This window comes from Papilio polytes, unplaced genomic scaffold (genome assembly GCF_000836215.1).
Source record: "Papilio polytes unplaced genomic scaffold, Ppol_1.0 DF821189.1, whole genome shotgun sequence".
Classification (NCBI taxonomy): Eukaryota; Metazoa; Arthropoda; class Insecta; order Lepidoptera; family Papilionidae; genus Papilio; species Papilio polytes.
In genome coordinates this window covers 84,687-108,598 of record NW_013528015.1, presented here as the reverse complement: position 1 = coordinate 108,598, position 23,912 = coordinate 84,687, and the positions used below count along the sequence as shown (strand labels likewise).

General features: G+C 34.7%; 3 protein-coding genes across 5 annotated transcripts in view; 1 reads left to right on the top strand and 2 right to left on the bottom strand.

Moving 5' to 3' along the window:
• The window catches only part of LOC106109554 (protein mahjong), a 28,208-nt gene extending 22,271 nt beyond the window's left edge, over nucleotides 1-5,937 (bottom strand). The window contains exons 1-5 of one of the 2 annotated variants that reach the window (XM_013291107.1): nucleotides 5,578-5,937; nucleotides 4,687-4,837; nucleotides 3,005-3,142; nucleotides 2,080-2,204; nucleotides 1,393-1,468 (exon numbers count right to left, since the gene is read on the bottom strand). In XM_013291107.1, the coding sequence (XP_013146561.1) occupies nucleotides 1,393-1,468; nucleotides 2,080-2,204; nucleotides 3,005-3,142; nucleotides 4,687-4,837; nucleotides 5,578-5,675 (588 nt within the window). In that variant the 5' untranslated portion in view covers nucleotides 5,676-5,937. The remainder of the gene's footprint in view (nucleotides 1-1,392; nucleotides 1,469-2,079; nucleotides 2,205-3,004; nucleotides 3,143-4,686; nucleotides 4,838-5,577) is intronic. The other variant, XM_013291108.1, reaches the window with a different exon arrangement.
• A 400-nt stretch (nucleotides 5,938-6,337) lies between these two features.
• Nucleotides 6,338-13,684, top strand: LOC106109562 (EP300-interacting inhibitor of differentiation 3-like). Its single transcript, XM_013291122.1, has 7 exons — nucleotides 6,338-6,543; nucleotides 6,626-6,733; nucleotides 7,723-7,841; nucleotides 8,896-9,065; nucleotides 9,725-9,912; nucleotides 10,912-11,018; nucleotides 11,628-13,684. Exons 1-7 carry the CDS (start codon nucleotides 6,450-6,452, stop codon nucleotides 11,682-11,684), a joined length of 843 nt encoding a protein of 280 aa, XP_013146576.1. The 5' UTR covers nucleotides 6,338-6,449; the 3' UTR covers nucleotides 11,685-13,684.
• Nucleotides 13,685-13,779: 95 nt separating this feature from the next.
• The window catches only part of LOC106109559 (coiled-coil domain-containing protein 186), a 12,636-nt gene continuing 2,503 nt past the window's right edge, over nucleotides 13,780-23,912 (bottom strand). Inside the window, exons 2-15 of one of the 2 annotated variants that reach the window (XM_013291114.1) lie at nucleotides 23,379-23,591; nucleotides 22,561-22,680; nucleotides 21,583-21,691; nucleotides 21,078-21,232; nucleotides 19,360-19,469; nucleotides 18,796-18,955; nucleotides 18,051-18,188; nucleotides 17,559-17,660; nucleotides 16,813-16,900; nucleotides 16,457-16,545; nucleotides 16,306-16,344; nucleotides 15,408-15,614; nucleotides 14,452-14,598; nucleotides 13,780-14,049 (exon numbers count right to left, since the gene is read on the bottom strand). In XM_013291114.1, the coding sequence (XP_013146568.1) occupies nucleotides 13,984-14,049; nucleotides 14,452-14,598; nucleotides 15,408-15,614; nucleotides 16,306-16,344; nucleotides 16,457-16,545; nucleotides 16,813-16,900; nucleotides 17,559-17,660; nucleotides 18,051-18,188; nucleotides 18,796-18,955; nucleotides 19,360-19,469; nucleotides 21,078-21,232; nucleotides 21,583-21,691; nucleotides 22,561-22,680; nucleotides 23,379-23,591 (1,743 nt within the window). In that variant the 3' untranslated portion in view covers nucleotides 13,780-13,983. The remainder of the gene's footprint in view (nucleotides 14,050-14,451; nucleotides 14,599-15,407; nucleotides 15,615-16,305; nucleotides 16,345-16,456; nucleotides 16,546-16,812; nucleotides 16,901-17,558; nucleotides 17,661-18,050; nucleotides 18,189-18,795; nucleotides 18,956-19,359; nucleotides 19,470-21,077; nucleotides 21,233-21,582; nucleotides 21,692-22,560; nucleotides 22,681-23,378; nucleotides 23,592-23,912) is intronic. The other variant, XM_013291115.1, reaches the window with a different exon arrangement.

Below are 23,912 nucleotides of genomic sequence, written 5' to 3'. Positions count from 1 at the left end.
AATGCAAGATTCAAAATTTCTAAGTCCGGTAGCTTGTAAACTGATTTTTCGATTACCCTTATTGTTTGTGTTCACGATATCTTCTAAACTATTAGTCCAATTTAAATACTGTAAAGAACAATTTTATTCTACATTAAATTCTCCTGATAACAAACGCATTAATTTGGATAAGGATTAATATTGAAACCAATAAAAGAACACTGCAAATAGCGTGAAACTTTTAATTCATTTTGAAAACAAAATAGTGGTTATTGTAAGAAAACCGTTAAAGATAGAAATATGCTATCGCGGACTTTTCCGTAGAACTTTTTGATATATACAATTATGTCATATCATCATTTTTATATACCTCTAACGGTTTAGGCAGCGTAAGCCGAGAAAAGTTAAAGTTTAGTGAATTTTTAACGCCGGCGTTCAGAAACACGCTGTTTATTAATAGTTCCTAAACATTAGTTATAATAAAACATAGCCTATGTTACTCACAGATAAATTACCTTTCTGATGGTGAAAGAATTTTTAAAATCGGCCCAGTAGTTTTTGAGTTATTTCAATACATACAAAAATACAAAGTTTTCCTCTTCATAATATTAGTATAGACATAGATAAAAAAATGCACATTCGATATATTAAGGGTAAACACAGGGTATTTCAATACATACAAAAATAGAAAGTTTTCCTCTTTATTATATTAGTATTGATAAAACCACCATATTGTTGTTTTAAATAAATAGCACAGATTAAAAAATAACTTTTAAGAATACAGAATACATTAAAAATAGTTAAAATAGGAATTCTCAAATTTTTACGTTGAGAAAAAACTATTAAAATACGATTTGTTGAAACTGAACTCAACTGCTTTTGACTAATGTATACTAATATTATATTTCTAATTTTGGATTTTTGTATTTATTGAAATAACTCAAGCTACGTTATCAGTGAGTGACATAGGCTATGTTTTTTATTGTTTTAATTTTACGCCGGCCAAGTAAATAGATAAATAATTTAATTCCATGATTTTCTGCAACATGGCAACATTTCTGAGTGTGAGAAGCCCGACTGCCCGATCATGGGGCACTGGCGGCGCGAACATATGCGCGTAGTCGGCATCGGGTCCCCTAGATCGTTTTAATTTTAGTTTCTCCTGTTTCTTTATATATGTGTGTGTGTAATGTAATATAATATGTATTGTTCTTGTAAATATCATATGTGTAATATTCTGTTACATGAGTTAAATAAATTATTATTATTATTTCTGGTCAATCTATATGCGAGTTTTTTAATGCTCTTTCCTACTTTTTTTTACCTTAACATGCTTTTAGATGTATTTTATCTCAGAGTTGCTTAGTGAACAATTAGCAACTGTGAGTGTGGCAGTTAATAATTTGTAATTACCTTTTCTTCTAGTGTTTTATTTCTTAATTCGTGTAGCCTCCTTAGCATCAACGGCACTAGCATTGCATTTAAGTCCCTGGAACACAAATAACACACTATTTTAATAAAAAAAAAAATATTTTCATATTGAAAATTCCTATTTTCTGTTTAAAGAGATATTATTAAGATATTTTATTAATAAAATTGGAGTATTTTTATGTACTATTAAAAAACATATTTAGGATTATATCAAAATCAGTTAATTTCTTTGTCTGTCTGACTGCAAATCCGTGTTTGTTCCCTTTAATCTCCAGAACGTGTGGACCGATTTTAATGGGACTTTACCTGGAAGGTAGATAATATATACGACAGTGATATAGCCTAGTTTTTCACATGCATAGTCTAGTTATACTAAAATGATAAAGTGAAAACACTACATAGTTATGTAGGATGTCCGCAATCACAGTATATTTTTAAATTATTATTTTTTTAATAAATATCCCCACACTTACGATACGCTTTAGGCTATAAATTTTACTTATAGAAAAAACCATCATGTGGAAAAGGACAAAAACTACAAGCAAGCATGGTTGCCATGGTAACAGCAATTGTTATTCATGTCAAAGGCCTTTTTTGTCATTTGCAATTGAAACATAAACATAGACAATATATTTTTTTTTTGATAATTCTGCAGAAAAAGCTTGTTACCTAAAATTGGTGGCAATTTCCTGTACTTCCATAGCGGCGGCGACGAGACCTGTCGCGTAGCATTGTAGCGGCTCCGCGGACTTGGTGGCCCAACTCACTAGCCGCTGTATTAATGCTTCATTGTCCTTCAGTAAAATTACATTTATATATTTGATTTAAAATCGATGAATTACACTTATAGTTACTACTACTAATATGTGAAGCGAAAAGTTTCCGTATTGAATAGTGTGCAAACCAATGATTATCTGACAAATAAATATGACATTGTGACACTGATCTGTATAAATGGGTAGGTTACTTTAAAGTGCCTGTTGTTTGTTGGTTAATTCTATCATTATTATTAGAGATTATGAGGTTTATTAGGATTTGTAACTGTTAAAATGGCGTAAATCAAACAGGTATTTTTTTCTTATATTATATATAGGGCAAATGAGCGAGTGGCTACCTGAATCCACCGAATTCGAAAGCGACCGCTGCCCATAGACATCCGCTATTACAGATGCGTTGCCTACCCTTCATTGACGGAGGAGGAGATGCACATAAAGAGGACATTTCCCCTTCCCATGCATCTCCTCCACCATCAAATCCACTTTTCCTTCTCATCCTTTCCTCTTAAGAAAAGGGTGGAATGGAAAAGGGACTAAAATTAGGTAAAACAATTATAATAAAATACGAAATCTTATCTGTCCATTTACACTGGTCAGTGCCTTAGGGGCCATAAGTGCCAATAGAAGGATATTTTATTTTTACTTTTGATTTTTAATACCTATGTAAGTTTTAAATATTTTCTAACAATTACAGCAGATAGCAACACCTCTATTAGATATCCTTGTTTGACTATTCTAAGGTACTGACCATCTTTCAACTATCACCTACATACTATGGATTATGATTTAATACCGGTATAAAAGCATTTAAAACTAACCTGAAATACCACACTCATTTCCAACCCAGGCATTAGATCTAGGGTGAGTCGACATGCGGCTACATTCAGTTTATAGACGTCCCTGCCAGTTATGTTCTGCCGCGAGTAATACGTATCCCTCACATAATCATTTACTAGCTGTGGAAAAGAAATAGATAGAATTAGAAAATTTAATTCCCTAAAAATAACTAAGCGCGTTTACATCTGTGACTAGACTTTCGGACAACTGTTTAGTCTGTTCGTAATATGGAGTGCGCACTCTACTTGATTTTACTTGTGTAACTAAACAGTTAAATTGCCTGCAAAACATTCGGTAATCACACAAAAGTTGTGAGATAGTGAGAGCGTCGGTGGCTCAGTGGTTTGAACACTTGCCTTGTAATCTACAGGTCTTGGGTTCGAATCCCGCCGTGTACCAATGTTTTTTTCGAATTTTCATATGTACATAATTTACCCGACGTTCTTAGGGTGAAGGAAAACATCGTGATGCAACCTGCACATATCGGCGAGGAAATTCAAAGATATGTGTGAAGTCAACCAACCCGCACTTGGCCAGCGTGTTTGACTATGGCCTAGTCACCCCATATTAGGGTAGGCTCTGAACCCCTCAGTGGGGACGTATAATGAGCTGGTGATGTGAGATAGTTTTGTGAAAGGTATGCTACCCTAAAATGTGCTGGTATTTGGAAAAGAGACAACTGGGTGATTTGTCTGTGAATGAACCAAATTGAGAGCTCCCACAACCCAACACCACACAAAAATCTTTAATATTCTTTTCTCTTTAATTTAAATTCTAAGAATTGTAATTTATATATGTTGCTTTGACAGATTTTTGAATTGATATTGACCAGAGTGGATAGGAAATAAATGTCCCCTATATAATTAAATTTTATCCCATAAAATAAGAGATTGGAAAATTCCATTTAAACCTTAATTTTGATTTTAAAATCAAATTACAAAATGTATAAGTACATACCCTTTACAGTGTTTTTCACTAATGGGGTAAAATAGTTAAAAATCTGTACAACATTTTTACACTCTCATAATATGCTCCTTTTTGCTTTCTAACTTGAAGATTATCAGTCAAAGGTAACATGTACAGGCTAATCTTACTTCTTACTAATATCATAAATGCGAAAGTTTAGATGGATGGATGGATGTTTGTTAGAGTTTGTAGTCTAAACGGCTGAACAGAATTTGATGAAATTTGGCATAGATGTATCGGATAGCCTGGATAAACACATACGCTACTCGCTTTTGTTTTTTTTTATAGACGTGGACGGAGTCGCGGGCGAAAGCTAGTATTAAAATAAAATCGATTGTCGATGGACAATGTGATTTTTAACAACGGTAATAAATTTGAAACTTCAGGTATTTAAGGGTTAAAAAATTTATCTAAAGTTAAGAACTAAAAGAAGTATTTCTTTGTAATATGGATGAGTACTTTCAGACTTTATTGCAAACTAGCTTTCGCCCGCGACTCTTCCGCGTGAAAAAAACAACGCTGAGTAGCTTATATATTCTTCCAGAGTATCCTTTACATCTAAGCCAAATTTAATTGAAATCCGTTCAGCCGTTTAGGCTACAAACTCTAACAAACATTCATCCATCTAAATTTTCGCATTTATAATATAAGTATGAAAGTATTATATGATTATAAAATTTTTAATATGCTAGTTTACCTTAGTCATAAAATTGTCTTTCTTAAACATAACTTTGAGTGCCTGGCCCAGTGCACACTCCGGGTCTGTGCGGGACGGTGGTCGTTCATCAAAAGGATCTGGATCTTTCTTCATAAAATTCTCTGTTTCCGCTTCTATTATCTCTGCTATCCTGTAGCATAAAAAGAGATTTTTCAATATTTGATGCCGGAATTAATACCAAAGTACCATAAGATCTTGGATGAAGAGTTTGAAAGATAACCAGTGTTGTTAAATGGTTCATCACCAGATATATGTCCCCACTGCGGGGATCGGAACCCAGTTTAGTGTAAGTTAAGATGACTATGCCATAGTCAACCATCCTGTATAAGCATGTCATGACAAACGAAAGTAAAAAAAAGTTATACACTTTGTTTAATTTTTTTTAAATCAATCTCCCCAAAAACCCCAACAATATCTGAAATAAGAAAATGGTAATCTACACCCTTTTAGACAGTAATCTATCCTGTGTCCAATTTTATCTAGATTTTTTAGCTGTTTAGAAGTTAACTACTAATATTGGTCCATCTACACTTATACTTTTTTATTACTTTAATTTCATGACTTCCATCAAGTTACTTGTTAAGTATAAGTACCTATTTTTGTTAAAATCAATATTATAAAATATTGTGAAACATAAAAATTAAATTTTGCAAACTTTTTAAATTAAAAAATGTTGAAATCTTTAAAATGATACATATTTCTTATAATTTTTTTTTTTAATGTGCGTAACATTATTAATTGACGTCCTTTGTTTTAATTTAGTAACTTTCCATAGTTTAAACGCTGTATTATAACACCGGCTACAATATAATAGCATGCTACGAAAGTTTACAATGTGCTACTTTTGACGTTTCACTATAAACATCTCACCTAGTCAATGTCGGTATGGGGTCGTAACTAGGCATCGAAAATTGATCTTCCCATTGTCTGAGCAGCTCAGTAACTTCTTGTGCTGGTGCCGAATCCATTATAAAAACATTCACTATAATATTTTTTACAACATTAAAATATAACCTCACTAAATCAAAACAAACGTCACTTATATTATAATAATCGGTGCACAGTGACTTATAAGATGAAGTGCTAACGGATAATAATTTTCATTAAGTTATTATGTACATTTTTATCATATGTAATTGATTATCTACAATATATCTAAATTGTAATAAAAAAAACGTATCAACTGAATGCCGCGCACTCCATCACCAATTGTCACAAATATAATTAGGGATGCTAATGATGCCCCATGGGAAGCAATACCATATTGTTTAGTTTTCAATTATGATGACGAATACAATTTTAAAAATCATTACCAAATTGAAAAGTCATCAGCTATTGATATCATTGGATTTCATTAGTAAAATATTTTCATATGTGCATTTTAAGGGTTTCTCAGTTTTTGATAAAACTATTCTGTAATATTCTGATTTATTTTACTTTTTTGATTCGTATATGGGTGTCATTTTCCACTTAAACCATTTTTTAATAGAAGTGATTTATTGAATTTTAACTATATTAAATAATTTTGCAATAATTACACCAGCTTTGGCTAACTTTAAACAAAATCGATTCACCTTCAGTCACCCCATCACTATTTCCTCAATTAATTGGCAACACAATAAAATGTCATCATCCATTCGTTCATCTTTCAAATTATTGAAATCAAAACAAAAAACAAAACATAATATATCTTACCATAATTTGTGTGAATTTCGACGTAAAATCTCTTAAAAAGATATAAAATGTCTTCAATGAATTGCTCTAACCTGTCGAGAACCAACAGTTATGAAAGAAAACTTCGCTATCGAGAATTACTTGAAAATTTATCAACTATAGGTAATAACTTTTTACAATATGAGTAGTTAAAATTACTAAATTATTATTTGATATCATAATTTGGTAATTATTGAATTTATAGAGGACGACGGTGACAATGTACGACAAATGGAAAGAACAGCTGAAGTGGTCAGTGAGGCTCACAACCTTTTGGCTACTGGAGGCATTGAGGAGCGCGCCAAGCATCCTGGTAACTTTGATTATTTATCTAACCGCTACTATAATCGCTAAGATGTCTCCTTAGTGTAGATTTAATAAGAAATAACTATCATATTAGTTACTATATGTATTGCTCATGCAAATAATATGTAAATCTGTCTTCATATTGCCTTATATATAAACATGGACATCTAATTAGAGTGAATACATGCTTGTTGAAAGATTCCAGTGATATTGGCAGATGAATTAATAATAATATGCTACTTATTATGCCACCTAAAGCAAAGAAGTAGTTGTCTGTTAAAAACTCTTTAATTGACTGAGTTAAATATTACTTAACTTCATGGCAATATTTTGTTAATGGGAAGAACATGAACAGTATTACCTATGACTGATCGAAATATAAAAAAATAAACAAGAGCTGTGTTTAGTTAGCTTTTACCTGCAAGTCCATCTGCGAAAAAGATAAGTATTCTTTTTAATCATAAACAGTTCTTAATAATTACTTAGTCATTCAAAATAGTAACCTAAATGTATTGTTATTTCTATATTTCTTTGTCTATTTATATTTTTAATGTCTAGCTTAAGTAAACCTTGCTTGTAAATACTTATATGTAAAAGCCTGCTGAAAATTAGCACAGAAATAGCCTATGCCATCTCTGCATTAGCTTAGCTTGTCTAATTATTTTAAATAGCTCTAAGGTTGCTGTATGCATGATTTTATTTGTAGTGTTTTTGTGGCAATATAAGATTATATATATAATATATAATCCATAAGGGATAAGGGCAAGTTGATGTTTTTTTGTGGCAATAAAAGTCCTATTTATTCTTCAAAACTATCCTCTACAAATTTCATAAAATATTGGGTAGTTTAGGCTACAAACTAACAAACATCCATCCATCTAAACTTACGCATTTATAATATTAGTAATAATGTCCTTATTCACTTATTTATATCTATATAAATATCAAAATGAGTATAAAACATATTATGTATATTAGGAATATTATTATTTCCAGGTGAGAACTATTTAGATTCTCGTGTGCTGTGTGCGAGCAGTGACCATGCGCTGCGCTGCTCAGAGGCTGTTAGCGGTAACATGAACACATATGATAAACATCAGCTTGCACAACATATTGTAAGTTTTTAAACCTCCTTACATATATTTCCAGCGCCATCTGTTATTGAAAAGTTGAAAAAACAGCAAAGATTGATGTTTTTGTATGTAACAAATAAACTCAAAAATTACTGTGCGATTTACAATAATTCTTTCACCATAAGAAAGCTATATTATCACTTAGTGATATTGGTTAAGTTTTTTACTAGTTTTTTTTTTAACTCCTTTCAAACAAAATGTAAATTTGTCTTCATCTTCGTCTTCAAAATCCTGCACAAAAAAGTGTAATTATTAACTTAGTTAATATTATAATTGTTTATAGCAAACTTCATTGTACATTTTATAATTGATTTTGTCATTCGTTTCCCTTTCTATAGTATACATTTAGGCCTTTGACTAAACTCTCGCACAACAGTTGTACGATTGTCGATTGTTTCGCAGCCTTCAACTGTTTAGTTGCACTAAAGTTCGAGTAATGTACCTCCATACTCATAGGTAAAGCGAGACTAAACAGCTGTGGGTCAGTTTAGTAAAAGGTGTGCTCCTAGTACATATTATCTGTGGGTTCATCAGCGCCCTCCGCGTCCAATATAATAAGAGCCTTAGGATGCTGTTGGGGCTCCCCCGACACTGCAGTGCGTCAGAGATGTTTGCGCATACGCGGAGTGACGGCTTTAACGCCATACTGCGCAAATTGACGGCTTCTCTTTTACGCAGGGTTCGGTAGTACCTACAGAGTATCAACAGCATCCTTAGAGGGCTAAGTCAATTGCTCGATTATGGACCATTTTTTGTTAAATAGTAGTAGATTTTTGATAAGTACTAATATTTCCCTTACAATTCCAACTAAGCTCTAGGCTTGTGCTAGGATATGGTTCACGACAATAGTCGAATGTCGGGATTCGAACCCTCGACCGTAAGATCGTAGTCCGTACCCCAAACCAATAGGCTATTGGCGCATTGGCTGCTGGCACATGTTTATGTGTGTTCATGGAATTAGATTTTTTTATGTCCTTTTTATGTCAATTGTGCTTTAAAAATGTTAGTCTGTAAGAATATTTAAAAACCATTCCAGCGTGAGAACCCAGAGTTCTGGGAGTTCACGTTCCCCCGCGAGGTGCCTGTCGTAGCATCATTGTTTGGTAGCTTTGCGCCCGCGCCGCCGGAGCAAAGAGTGCGGGCGCCGCGAAAACGCATCGAACGACAACAAGCTGCCGCACTTAAAGCACCAGAGACTGTAGACAAGTAAATCATAATCAAATAGCTAGAAATAATGCATGGTACCAGATATTTAAGAAACATATAAACTAGATATAGTGAACATTTTTTTTTTCTAAGGTGGTAAACAAGCAAGTGGCCGACAGAATTCGTCATAACGAAGTGCTGAACGATTCCATTTGCATTTGTTATTTTTAATTAAAAGACAAAAGATATTTCCCCTGAATACGCGTCCCTTTTCTTTCGTCAAATCCATTTTATTACCTTTCCCTTCCACTTCTCTTATAAGGAAATGATAGGAAGGGAAAGTGGATTTAACGATGGAGACGAGGAAGGGTATATCCATGCGCTTCTCCTCCATCGATTTTTGATAGCATACTTATTTGCAATTTTCGTAGGGAGTCACTTTAGCGGATTTTTTTATATTATAAGGTGGCAAACTAGCGGCCACCTGAATTGGCCGAGAGAGCGAAGCGATCGCTGTCCATCCGTAATTTCAGAAGCGTTGCCTACTCTCAATCAACAAAGGAAAACATAAAGATTTTCCATTCCTATGCGTCTGTACCTTCAAATGAACTTTCCCTTCTCATCCTTTTCGTATAAAATGGTGGGAAAGTATAATGACTAATATTAGGTGGTCTCTCGATTGCCACCTTATGCTATAAAAACAGTTTTTATTGTAATAGACTGGAACGCACAGAGGAGGGCAGTGAGATGATAGGACGCGCTCAGAAGTTCGTGAGCAAGGCGTGCCGCGGCGCACCACTGTGTTACTGGCGTGCTGTGCTGCATCCGAGCAGCTTCGCGCGCACTGTAGAGAACATATACTACGTCTCTTTCCTCGCTAGAGACGGCATCATTACTATCGATATAGGTAAACTTTGTAATAGTCTAGCGGTTTTTAGTAATATTTTCTAGTCATTTTAGTAACTTTAGTTTATTAGGCAAGTAGAAATAAAGAAATAAACGTTCTACCCGCACCTAACGTCCCTATCCCAAAAATATGCTAGGGGAACGAGAGGGTGGCATAGAGCCGCCCATAAAAAAAAAACATGCTAGCTGTAAAAAAAGTAAACCATAAAGAATAAAAAAAAACGTGATAAAGGCAACAAAGTTGCTGCAAAAGAATAAAGCAGCAGGAATGAACAAAAAAAACAGACTAGCGGTTGTCTTTGTCGCAGTTAACACTTGGCCAGTACAGTATCAATCACTGGCCTGGCACTTGACTGGATTAGTGAATTGGTGTCAGTGACGTCACAATCCATACATAGCATGCTCGACTGTCCAACTGTAGTAATGAAGTGTGAATCGCGTATTTATTATGAAAATATATCCTATTTCACTCTTATTAAGTTGCCTTCCAGTAAAAGTCTCTTTAAAATCGGTCCACCCGTTTTAAAGATTACCGGTAGTAAATACAGTGAATTTTTTTTTGTTAAAACAAATTAATTTTTTTTTATACATATTGTAAAATAGGTGTGTTTGTAAATAACAAATATAGTAGAAACTCGATAAGTTAAAGTCCAAGAAACACAAAATATTTTAAGTTATAGAGGTTTTAAGTTATCAAGGGTCTATTGTAGAGGTTTTGGGCTCTGATAGGAAGGGAACATATAATTTTTTGAAGTTATAGAGGTTAAGTTACCGAAGTTTGAGTTATCGAGATTCTACTGTATATATTCGCGTTGCTTATAACGAAAATCCATTTTTTTTTGTCTGTCCGTTTGTTCCCGATAATCTCCGGAATTAGTGGACCGATTTTGACGGGACTTTTCTTGAAGGTAGCTGATGTATAGGGGAGAGATATGGGCTAATTTTTTATTCCACATTGAAGTTGTAAGAGATACTTAAAAAATAACATTTTTTTATTTAGATGAGGAGATAGGATTGCCGTTTATAAAGACTGTGTCAGCTGACGAGCGAGACCGCGGCGCGGCAGCTAACCAGTTCGTTGTCTCTATTGATATGGACATGTGGAAGGTAATATATTACACTGCATTATTTTAGTAACTTTTGTCTGCGACTTTGTCCGAGAAATTAAAAAAAATGACCTATGTGCTCTTTCATGGGTCAAATTTAATTGAATACCGTTCAGTAGTTTAGGCTACAAATTCTTATAAACATCTATCTAAACTTTTGCGTTTATAATATTAGTATGATAAATACCTAATCCGTAGCAAAGAGGAAAAGGTCTATAGAAGTCCTTTGTTGGTGTAAATTTTGTATGTATTTACAAAGGTAATGGTAAAATGTATTATTTTGTAACAAACTCTTTCTTTGGTCTATAGGTCATCTATACAAATGTTATCAAGAGGAAAAAAATGTATTTTTTGATTGTTGTATGTATTGAAATAACTCAAAAATTACTAGGCTTATTTTAAAAATTATTTCACTATTTAAAAGCTACGTTATCAGTGACTAACATAGACTATACTTTTAAAATATTTAATATTTTAAATAATTTTTAATATTTTAAATTCCACGTGGACGAAGTTGCGTGCAAAAACTAGTGTTTTATACACTTACACCGGGTCAGCACTGTATGTACAAAATAACATTTTTTTTTAACTAATATAGTAATTCTTTCAGGAGCTGGTCGAAGCGTTCAGAATAGAGAAACCAATGATGGTGTTAAAAGGAAGATAACAGTATATTTAGGATTTTATATATGTAAATATGTCTTTTCTTAATTTTAATTACCTGACTGGTGGAAGGGTAATTTTTTTTAACGATTTATTCTCATTCTGTTGTAAAGAGAATAAAAAAAATTTAGAGGAGGCATAGTTTGCTTAAAGTTCATTGCCTCGTCTATATTTTTTTTAATTGTCTTTGGTTGTAAAATATATCTTAAACAAACCTATTTTTATAAAATATGTCATATTTATAAACTCGAAATAACATAGCGTTAAAATTAAATACTCTTTTTTTTAAACTAGTTATAAGACCTTTAAAACTACAAATGTTATAGAAATTAAAGCTCACCATAAACGAACTTTTCAGTCCCTATACCGTACATAAATTAAGAAAAGATCGTGTATGCCAACCTTATTGATATATAAAAAAATAATGGCTCAATACATTTATTAACATCACTCATATGTCCTTTATAATATTACAAATTAACAATTTAATATACAGATATCTATCTTAAACGTATAAGGTACAGAGGTTTATTATTACGAAAAACATTTTAAATATATTTTAAAATTTTAACATGTTTTAAATTTATTTATATTCGGTTTCCATTGGCGTAAGAGTACAGAAACATATGCCTTATGCCATATGTCATCGTAGTGTGCAGTGACACTTGTATTAATATTGTTTCAACTAAAGTGACACTTGTATACATATTGTTTCAACTAAAGTGACACTTGCACACATATAGTTTCAACTAAAGCGACACTTGCATACATATTGTTTCAACTAAAGTGACAGTTGTATACATATTGTTTCAACTAAAGTGACACCTGCAAACATATTGTTTCAACTAAACTGACACTTGTATACATATAGTTTCAACTAAAGTGACACTTGTATACATATAGTTTCAACTAAAGTGACACTTGTATACATATAGTTTCAACTAAAGTGACACTTGTATACATATTGTTTCAACTAAAGTGACACTTGTATACATATAGTTTCAACTAAAGTGACACTTGCATACATATTGTTTCAAGTAAAGTGACACTTGTATACATATTGTTTCAACTAAAGTGACACTTGCATACATATTGTTTCAACTAAAGTGACACTTGCATACATATTGTTTCATCTAAAGTGACACTTGCATACATGTGGTTTCAACTAAAGTGACACTTGTATACTTCTTTCTACGGACACAATATGTATACAAGTGTCAACATGTCTGATTATATTTTTTAAACAATAGTACATCAATACATTTGCATTACAATCAATATCGTATATAACCAGAGCCAAAACTTTGTAAACAAAAGTAATTTTGTGGTAAAATATAAATATTTTACTACGGAATAAAAATTCTTCAATGAGCCCTGAAAGAAATAGGATACTAATTTAGTGCTAAATTTTGTCCTGACGAAGTCGCGGGCTAAAACTAGTTCTATGCTTTAATATAATGAAACATATGACAATCTTTGCAATATTTTAGAAATTTCGAATTCCAGAGTTTATTTATCTTTTCTTTACAAAGTTTTGTTCTTGATCTGAAACAACTTTTATATATTTAATATAAGATTTTATAATAACTTTTTACCATAAAATACTGATTGTATTGGAGTGGACAGAAGCCATAAATGCGCTTTTTATATATGTAATTATTCGATTTGTTCATAAAATAAAGTATATAATTTTAAATAATGCATAAATTTTTCATGATTTAAAGACTAAGAATAAGAGACCAACGAGATATTATTTACAATAACGTAGTACACGTCTGCACTTGCTGACGACTGATGCAACAATGACAATTATGATGTAAAGAGGGTATTTTTAATTTTACTAGTTTTTACTGCGTGTTCCAAAAACTGACAATTTAATGGTTATTTAAACAGTCCTTTAATATAGTTTTCATACAAATATTATATGAATACACAACTTCTGTATACTATATCTTTTTTTTAATATAAGGTGGCAAACTCGCAAGCGGCCACCCGAATGCACCGAAATGGAAAGCGACCGCTGCACATAAACATCCGCAATTGCAGATGCGTTGCCTACCCTTCATTGACAGAGGAGGAGACGCACATAAAGAGGACATTTTCCCTTTCTATGCATCTCCTTTACCGTCAAATCCACTTTTCCTTCCCATCCTTTCCTCTTAAGAAAAGGACGGAAAGGGAAAGGGGACCAAATTCAGGCCATTGGTGTATACTATAGTGTTAATAGGATTTGTTGGTATTAACGTATTTACACATTTAAGTAAATTGTATTTTAACACATTATAACAATTATATTTGTTTCATCAGTTCTCGGCTTGTTTGTCAGCTTTTAACCTCGCGATCTCCTCGCCCAGTGTGTCAATGTTCTCCTGTAATCATAAAAAAATATATCTTTAATATGTATTGTCTTTATGGAATCACTTACTTTCGCCCGCGACTCCTACCCATGAATTAAAAAAAAAATCAAGTAGCCTATGTCTTTTTCCAGACTATCATCTATGGTTAAATTACAACCTCTAACAAACATCCATCAACATCCATTCAAATTTTGGCATTTATATCAATAAGAAATGAGATATAAAGATATATTTAACCGTTTACACCAAACATTTTAAGTCTATTCAAACTTTTACACTTACATTCTCATCATTTATCGTTCTATCTCTTTCACTCGTATTATTACAATATCGCTCTATCTCTTTCACTCGCATTATCAAGTCGCTCTATCACGCTCACTATGACATCTCTAGTATCATGTGTGTTGAGGTGACCTTGAGCGTGATGTTCTTGAGCAGCGTGTCCTCGAGCAGCGCCTGCAGCCGGCGGTTCATCTCCAGCGAGAGCTGCGGCGTCAGGCCCGCGGGGTCGCCGCCCCACAGCGCCGCCATCGCGCCCCCGCCCAGCATCGCTATCTCCTTCTGCACACACACACGTCACTGCACTCCAGCACTGGACTGGGATGCAACCTGGATACTTCACATCCAGTATGACGATACATAATTACTATAATCTTTACAATAGCCACTATATATGGTTTTTATAACTAATATTAGGCGTTGAAACGAAACTAGATAAAGTTATTCAATTACCTTCGTTAATCTCCTCTTCGGCTTCAAGCGGCAAGTGATAAACAAATGTTTATTAGCATTGTAAATGGTTCTAGCAATTAGCTTTGGTACTAAAACTACTCGAAAAGATACTTGTATACAAGTGTCTTATGTATACAAGTGTCACTACATTCGAAATGCACAGGTAGGTACAAAATAGTGTGTGTATGTTTACCACTGTTTACTAACTTCTGATTTCACATTATATAAGTATACACTATTATAATCCAAGTCCACATTCTTTGTATTGCTTCTGTAGGTCATTTTGTGTTTTTGTGTGTGTTGTTTTGTGTTTTTTCAACAGTTCAACAGTGTTTTTTTTATTTTAAATTATAACTATGAATCTATCGATTCCAACTTCTATGACAGTAAAAATCGAAAAAGATTCAAGCCTGATTTAACACAACCCATCTCTACCAAATTGTCAAACTAATCAAGCTTCTTTAGACGAACCATAATCGAAACAAGATACTATAGTGTCACATGTATACTTGTATACAAGTGTCTGATGTATACTTGTATACAAGTGTCAGATGTATACTTGTATACAAGTGTCAAATGTATACTTGTATACAAGTGTCAGTGAGACATTGTACAGTTGTATACAAGTGTCAGCGCACCTTGTTGTGGTCGCTGGCGCTGGGGGCGACGGCGCCGGCGGGCTGCGCGGCCAGCAGGTGGCGCAGCAGGCGCGCCTTGCCGCGCAGCTCCGCCGTCAGCTGGCGCGCGTGCTCCTCCAGGAACTCGCAGCGCTCGGAGCGGCGCGCCGCCGCCCGCTGCAGGCACACTATGCGCTCTATCAGCGCCTGCCGCTCCGGCTCGCGGCTCTGCACACATTACGTTTAATCTTCAAGAGAGCCATTCCAAGTTTTTAATTTTAGAAAAGAAACAAACATCTACAATTTCATTGTTTCAAACGCCAAAAGTTCTCTGATCGCAGAAATATTGGCTTATTCTAAATATGTATATATCGATGGGTGAAAGGCTATTTGTTTTAAGCGCCATTAGGTTAAATGTTCAAGAGAGCCATTTTCATTTAAAAAAAAAAGAAAACCCTGAAAATAATTTTAATAAAAAGATTTTCAGACCGTTTCTAGGTTAAAATTACTTAATTCTGCACACTTCGTTATTTATTTCATATTTAAAATTCGCTGATTCTTAATACATAGATATATAAGTCAATATCGCCCTAAATGGCGGTTGGAACAAATACGACTTTTACCCGTCGATATATACTGCTTACAAATTGCACTAGTTTTCTTTATTCCGATTTAAAAAAAAGTTACTGTCAGGTAGTTCTACCTATTAGAGCGTTCCTTTGATTAAATTATAGCCCAACTGCTTAGTCTCGCTAGAACGAGAGCGCACTCCATTTTTAACGAAAGTACAATCTTACAGCAGTTCTGCGATAGTTTAGTCAAAGGTGTGAGCCGGCTCTTTGCCGAAATTAATATTACATAAAATTATATTCTAATGTATCTAAATCAACAATAAAACTACGAGACATATAAATCGAACCTTCACGAAAAGTTTTTCAAAAAAACTTGGATATTTTATCTGTGAAAAAAGAATTAAAATATATAAATTCTAAAATCTATTTTCACAGTAACAGTTACCAGTTTAACAAGTTATAAAAGAGTTGGGTAATCAGAGACTGAAAAAGCCCGACCTGTACATCTGGAAGTGGGTCGGGCAAGCCGTTCTGAGCGCGCTCTTCGCTTTGCGCGCCCTCGCCACTGCTCAACGAAGTTACGGAACCTGAAAAAAATACACTACTAATAAAACATGTAATTAACTACGCCTAATATACAAAAATAACACAATGAAACTAAAAAGTAAACGTTGATTTTCGATTGCTATTACAAAAACTGCAGGCGCTTGGCGCATTAAACCTTTTGTCAAATAATTGCTATGACAAAGTAACAGGCGCATCGGTTAAAATTATTCAAGAGGAGTATAACTAATTATTTGTTATTGAAACTTTATAAATAAACTAACGGGTGAATTAATAGATAACTGTAATACCTGTTCTATTTGAGGCGGTGTCGTTCTGCAGCCTTGCTTCAAGTTGCTCGCTGCGTTTCAAAGCTCTTTGCAGTTCACGATTTAGTTCCTACACAGACCATTTAAATTAACATAATTGACAAAAAAAGATACATTTGTTAATCCTTTAAGATATACAACTCTTGTTTTCGGATAAAAATAATTATTTTAACAAATAAATTATTAACTAGTCTCTTCTACGACAAAATATCGACTATGTCCGCGTGGAATTAAAAAAAAAAACAACAAAAGTAAGCATCCTATGCATTCTTTCAAACTATCATCTACATCTATACTAATATAACAAAGAGGAAAGATTTGTATTTTTATATTTTTGTGTGTATTGAAATAACTTAAAAACTACGGGGCCGAATTCAAAAATTCTTTGACCATTAGAAAGCTACATTATCGCTGAGTAACATAGGCTATAATTTCACGTGGACGAAGTCGCGAGCAACAGTTAGTCTACGACAAATTTCATTAAGATCCATTCAGCAATTTAGGCTACATAGTAACAAACATAGATCTAAATTTTCGCATTTATAATATTAGTAAGAATTTATTCAGTGATGTTATCTTCTCAGTTTAAACACTGACGGATTACGACATGCATAAATTATAAACTGGTACATATGTATAATTTTTTTTTCAGATGTCATATTGTCAACTCATGTTTTTAGAATGTTTATATTATATTTTAACGTACTATAAATTGTTTTATGAATTACCTTTATGGCACTGGAATGTTTCTTCTTGAGCACGCTGTTCTCTCCTTTCTCCCACTCCAATCTCTTGTTCACTTCTGCTACTTCTTCCGTCAATTCTGCCACCTGAAAGTGTAAAAAAATGGCTCCTTATACTTCTTTGATAAACGTAGTTTTCATATGTTTTGTATGATTTACAAGAGATTGTCGCTCTCGACTATTTCAAGTCGTTTTTTTATATGAAAAACAAAGGAAAAAGGATAACGGTACGAAAGCCTAATTATTAGCCTTGTTAAAGAAAATATAATGACTACTGTAAAAACATTATTTTGGATGTGCAGGATAATTTGAGTCAGAAACAAAAAAAAAATAAACTTTTAAAACCATAGAAAATCGGGCAACAAATTGCGTTTAAATTGAAGTCCTCTACCTCCACAAAACCGTATATCCGTCCGTTAAAAATCACCCTGTACATAGTAGTACATTCTTTTAATACCTTAAAATTATTTCTTTTACCTTCCTCGCGAGCACTCTGTTCTCTCGTTGTCTTCTATCAGCCTCGTCAGCGAGTGAAGTGCGCAGTTTCTCAGCCTCACTCTCCAACGCTTCAGCTCGTTCACGTAATGACACGTTGTCGGCGGATAATGCCTGCGCCTGATAATATTAAATAGCAATTATATATTTTATATTATTGCAATTAAATTTGTAAAGTTACGATTTAAAAAAAAATAATGTAAGGCGACAGTTTCATATTATTGTTTTCTGGACACGCGTTTTATATCGGCCAAGTGGTTTTTGAGTTCAATACATGTAAAAATACAAAAGAGCAAGCGACCTCCTGAATCCACTGAAATGGAAAGCGACCGCTGTCCATACACATCCGCAATTACAGATGCGTTGCCTACCCTTAATTGACGGAGGAGGAAACGCACATAACGAGGACATTTCCCTTCCTATGCGTCTCCTCCACCGTCAAAATCACTTTTCCTTCCCATCCTCTCCTCTTGAGAAAAGGATGGGAAGGATAGGGACTTAAATCTTTCCTCTTAATATTAGTATAGAAGTATTGATTATAAAGAGATTTGTATTTTCGTAAATTTAAAGCTGAGCTAATTATAATCTATTATTTAATTACATTTTTTTCCAACATAATTACTATGTCATGTTTGTTTTTCTTTTGTTATTTCTGATTGTATTGTTGTGTGAAGAGATTAAATGTTACTTTATATTTTTGTATTTCATACAATATGTTTGATACGACCTTCGCGTGGTGTTCGTTGGTGCGCGCGCGCTGCGCCACGTGCTGCGCGGTGAGGCGCGCCGCGTGCTCCAGCGCCGCCGCCTCGCGCCGCGCGCACGTCTCCGCACGCGCGCGCTCCCGGCTTAGAGACTCCTCCGCTTGCGACGCGCGCTCCGTCTCCCTACACACCAAGATAATAAAACAAACACAAGCCAAATACAGTAATACCCCGTTTAGCGTGACCCCCTTACGCACGGTTTCCCTATAACGCGAATTTTAAATTTCGCGCTCAAATGCCACGCGTTAAAATTAAACAAACTCAAACCAAATACAGTAATACCCCGTTTAGCGCGACCCCCTTACCCAGTACACTGTACGGAAAGTACTGGTGATAAAAATCACTATGTATTTCTTAAATGTGTGTACTGTCTGATGCGATGTTGCGGGCCGACATATTTGAAGTATACCTCCGCCTACTGTGGAAGGCATTGGGGAAGGGCTATGTCCGGAATTGGGCAGATAACGACTACTGATGATGATGATGATGGTGATGATGGTAATGATAATGATGATGATGATGATTACCTCTGCAGCTGCGAGCTGAGCGTGTCTGCGAGCGCGGCCTGCGCGCGCAACGCCGCCAGCTCCGCCGCTTCCTGCTCCAGTCGTGCGTTGTGCGCCCGCAGCGCACACACCTACACACACACACACACAGACAGACAGACACACAGGAGACAAACAAATCATAATTCTGTTTACATGTTGAACTACGTGGATTACAAAAATAAATATCTATTGATAGAGCCGCTTTAACATCTTCGCACGAATGGACCAGCTCGCCCCCACCAATACCACGACCACACAGAAAACAGGCGTGAAGTGGAAGCTATTCTGCGTACAGTCTGATGTGTGTGGGGCGGGAGACCCACCTTTGTCCCTTTTCCTTCCCACCCTTTTTCTCATAAGAATAGGTTGGGATGGGAACGTGGATTTGACGGCGGAGACGCATATGAAGAGGAAACATCTTCTTTATGTGCGTCTCCTCCTCCGTCGATATTGCGAATGTCTATGGGCAGCGGTCGCTTCGCCATTTTGGCGGTATCAGATGGCCGCTTGCTCGTTTGTCACCTCATAATATAAAAAACATGACACTCTCCCTGAAGATGGACCCGCGATGGGTCCGAAATTGGGGATTATACCCAATCGTTACCCCGCTCTGTCCCCACGTGAGAATGAAAAGTTTCATCCGTTCCACCTTTTTGTCCCACTATCGCCTGTGACAGATGGAACCGTTACGAAATAAAATAAGTTCCAACCGTCCCCTCGTCGCAAAAGGTGGGACGGACGAAGCTTTTTATTCTCATCTGTCCCCACGTGGGGACAGAGCAGGGTTACGGATGGAAATAATCAGAAACTGGTGGGTGCCGCCACCGGGAAAATAGACGTGAGTATAATAAAATTATTAGTAACAATAATGTCTTACGCAAATTTTAATAATATAAAATAAACATTGATACTAACATTATAAAGGGGAAAGATTTGTATTTTTATATGCATTGAACTTAAAAACCTGGGTCGATTTTAAAAATGCCTTTACCTGTTCAAGGAGTTTTTACAGGTATTTAGAGTCAAGCCATTAGAAAAGAAGAAGAAATTGAATTATTCAAAATTAGAACACATTGTTGACGTCATCACTTTTTTATAGTCTTTTTCTGTACATATTTTATCATTACATAATGTCTCCGTTAAAACAGTTTTATTTCTAAATCTTTTACGATATACATTACCGTTAAAAAAGTAATTTATCAGCAAGTGGCATAGGCTATATTTTTATTATTTATAATTATACGCGGGCGATGTCGCGAGCAATAGTTAGTAATTTATAATACGGAGACTAAAGGCCAATTTAATCTACTTTCTAATACTATCAATTCGAAAGTTTAGATTTTATAGCTAGCTTTTGCTCGCGACTTTACCCGCGTGAAATTAATTAATAATAACACAATACAGCATATTTCACTACACACAAATCTTTCTAATGAAGAAAGAATTTTTAAAACCGTCTCAGTAATTTTCGATTTATTTCAATACATACAAAAACACAAATCTTTTCTCTTTATAATGTATACCAATATTATAAAGTGGAAAGATTTGTATTTTTGTATGTATTGAACTCAAAAAGTGGATGGCTTTAAAAAAACCAATAAAAAGGTAATTTATCCGTGGCATAGTTTATTATTATTTTTTAATTTTACGCGGGCAAAGTCGCGCACAACTAGTATTATAGATTCCTGGTTGGTTACCTCGTCATTGGCAGTAGAGAGGGCAGCTGTCGCGTCGTCCCTCTCCCTCCTGCAGGACTCCAGCTGCAGAGAGACCGAACTCAACTTCTTCTCCAACTCATCTCTCTCGTGTCGGCACAGAATTAACGCAGCTTGACTCTCCTTTACTTCACATTCTGAAATTTTTTAAATACTAAATTCAATTACAAAAAATATATATTAGCGTCGGTAGCTCAGTGGTTTAAGCACTTGACTTGTCAGGTCTTTGGGTTCGAATCCGTACCAATGTGAATTTAGGTTTTCGAATTTTATCATACTAATATTATAAACTTGCTTTCGCCTGCGACTCCGTTCGGATGGAATTAAAAAAAAACAAACGTGAGTAGTCTATGTGTTTTTCCACACTATCCTCTACATCTATGCCAAGTTTAATCGAGATCCGTTGAGCAGTTTAGGCTACAAACTCTAACAAACATCCATCTAAACTTTCGCATTTATAATATTAGTATGAAGTATGATTAGTTACCTAATACTTTAGCTCTGGCGGAGTCAGTAGCGCCGGCCGCGGCCGCGTCTCTCCCAGCTTCTAGCTCCGCCACTTGCTGGGACAACTTCTCCGCACGTTCTGAACTCTCCTTTTTATATAAATAATACTTTTTTTTTTATAATGTAAGGTGGCAAACTCGTAAGTGGCCACCTTAATCCACCGAAATGGAAAGCGACCGCTGCACATAGATATCCGCAATTGCAGCGTTGCCTACCCTTCATTGACGGAGGAGACGCACATAAAGAGGACATTTCCACTTCCTATGCGTCTTCTCCACGGTCAAATCCACTTTTCCTTCCCATCCTTTCCTCTTAAGAAAAGGGTGGAATGGGAAAGGTACTAAAATTAGGCTTCCGGCACTACACTCATCAGACAAAACGCGGAATTGCTTCCACTTTACGCCTGTTTTCTGTGTGGTCGTGGTATTGGTGGGGGCGAGCCGGCCCTACAGTGCGAAAATGCAGGCTCTACCACTGTTAAATATGTATCATTAAATACATGTATTTTCAAATATTATGTAGGCTCCAGGTGATGTGTGAGTGTAGTACTCCTGGATCATTTTATAGCTATGCATACATTGTATTCTAACTCCTGTGATGGTTCGAGCCGATAAGATATTTGAAATTTACTATACTATTATTATTATAAGGATTAACAGTTGGCAATTTTGTTGGCTATTATGCCATGTTATAACTAAAGAGGGAGGGGCAACTGCATGAAATGTCGACATTTTTGTAATTTTGAAAATCTATTTAGAAAAAAAATAAAATAGTTTGGTTTTGTTTGCAACATGAGAGAATTTTTAAATACATCTAGCGTTACCAAAGTACTTCAATTGGCGTCATAATGTTTATCAATTTCACAAAGCACAAAAAGCTCCAAGTTTTTTGCAATACATCAGGATTTCTATATCTCCGGTCAGATTATATTTTCGCAATTAAATATTTTTATCTGTACCTTATATGCGTCCATTTCCATGCGGAGTTTACTCTGCGTCCATTTTAATCTGCCTTCTAATTCCTTAAGATCCTCACGTAACTTGTTCGTCTCTCGATCGCTGTTTTGTAACTCATGGCACTGGAAATAATAAAAAAAAATAATGATAACCCCAATAAAACTACTAATAATTTAATTCAAAATCAAATTACGAAAGTTAGATTTAAAATTTTTATAAGGATTATTTTAAGTTAGCTTTTGCTAGAGATTTCAGTAGATCATAATTAAAAAAATTTAGTAATAATGCATACTAAGTTTCGCCTGAGACTCTGTTCGCGGGGAATTAAAAAATATTCAGTAGCCTATGTGTTCTTCCAGACTACATTCTACATCTAAGCCAAATTTCATTGAGATCCACTCAGCAGTTTAAGCTACAAACTCTAACAAGCATCCATCTAAACATTTGCTTTCATAATATTAATAAGACTAATTCATAATATAACGATTTAAAAAAATTAATAAATAATTAATAAAACACTATTTATTAACCAAACAAAAATATACATAAAAAAAATCAGTTCTTGAAAGGAGTGGATTCAGATATGACAGCTGATAGAGATGTATGGAAAAGCAGCACATACTGTGCCGACCCTCCATAAGGGATAAGCGCAAGTGTATGATGAAAAAAAATCAGTTCTTGGCCAAAAGGCTGGCTGAAAGCTTTAGCTGATGTCCAACTGGTCACTGAAGGTTGTGCTGACTCGCCTCCCATTAACTAATAGTACATGGTGCAGTTTATTATATACATACTGTTTATATATTATTTAAATACCATGTACCTTATCATCATACAACTGACATATCCTCTGTTTCTCAGAATGTGCACTCTTCAGTTTTCCGGAGAGCAGTTCACATTCAGCGAGCGCTGCTTGCTGGGCTTTCTTTGCAGCCTCCGCAGCCTTCCTGCCCTCGATGGCAGCGCACTCCGCACCCGCGTACCGCATCACTGCAGCATCCGCGTCCCTCTGAGCTTGCTCTACTTTCTTACCCATCTGTAAAGTACTGCAATATGAGTCACCAGAATATATAAAAAATATATTTCCATGAAAACAATTCCTTCTCAGCTGATTGACTAATAACAGTTAACTATAATAATTATAAAGAGGAAATATTTGTATTTTTGTTTTTTTATGTGTTAAAATAACTCAAAAACTATTAGACTAATAAAAATTCTTTCACCATTAAAAAGCTACATAATCAGTAAGTTACATTGGTTATATATAACCTTCACTTTCAAGATCATATCTCTAATACAGTTCGAAATTGTTTCTTTAGATTAAAAACTTTATATCGTATTCGAAATTATTTGAGTG

Coding starts and splice junctions, on each gene's coding strand:
- LOC106109562 (XM_013291122.1), top strand. CDS start 6,450: ATGTCTTCAATGAATTGCTCTAACCTGTCGAGAACCAACAGTTATGAA. Junction 6,544..6,625: donor TGAAAATTTATCAACTATAG/GTAATAACTTTT, acceptor TTGAATTTATAG/AGGACGACGGTGACAATGTA. Junction 11,019..11,627: donor TTGATATGGACATGTGGAAG/GTAATATATTAC, acceptor TAATTCTTTCAG/GAGCTGGTCGAAGCGTTCAG.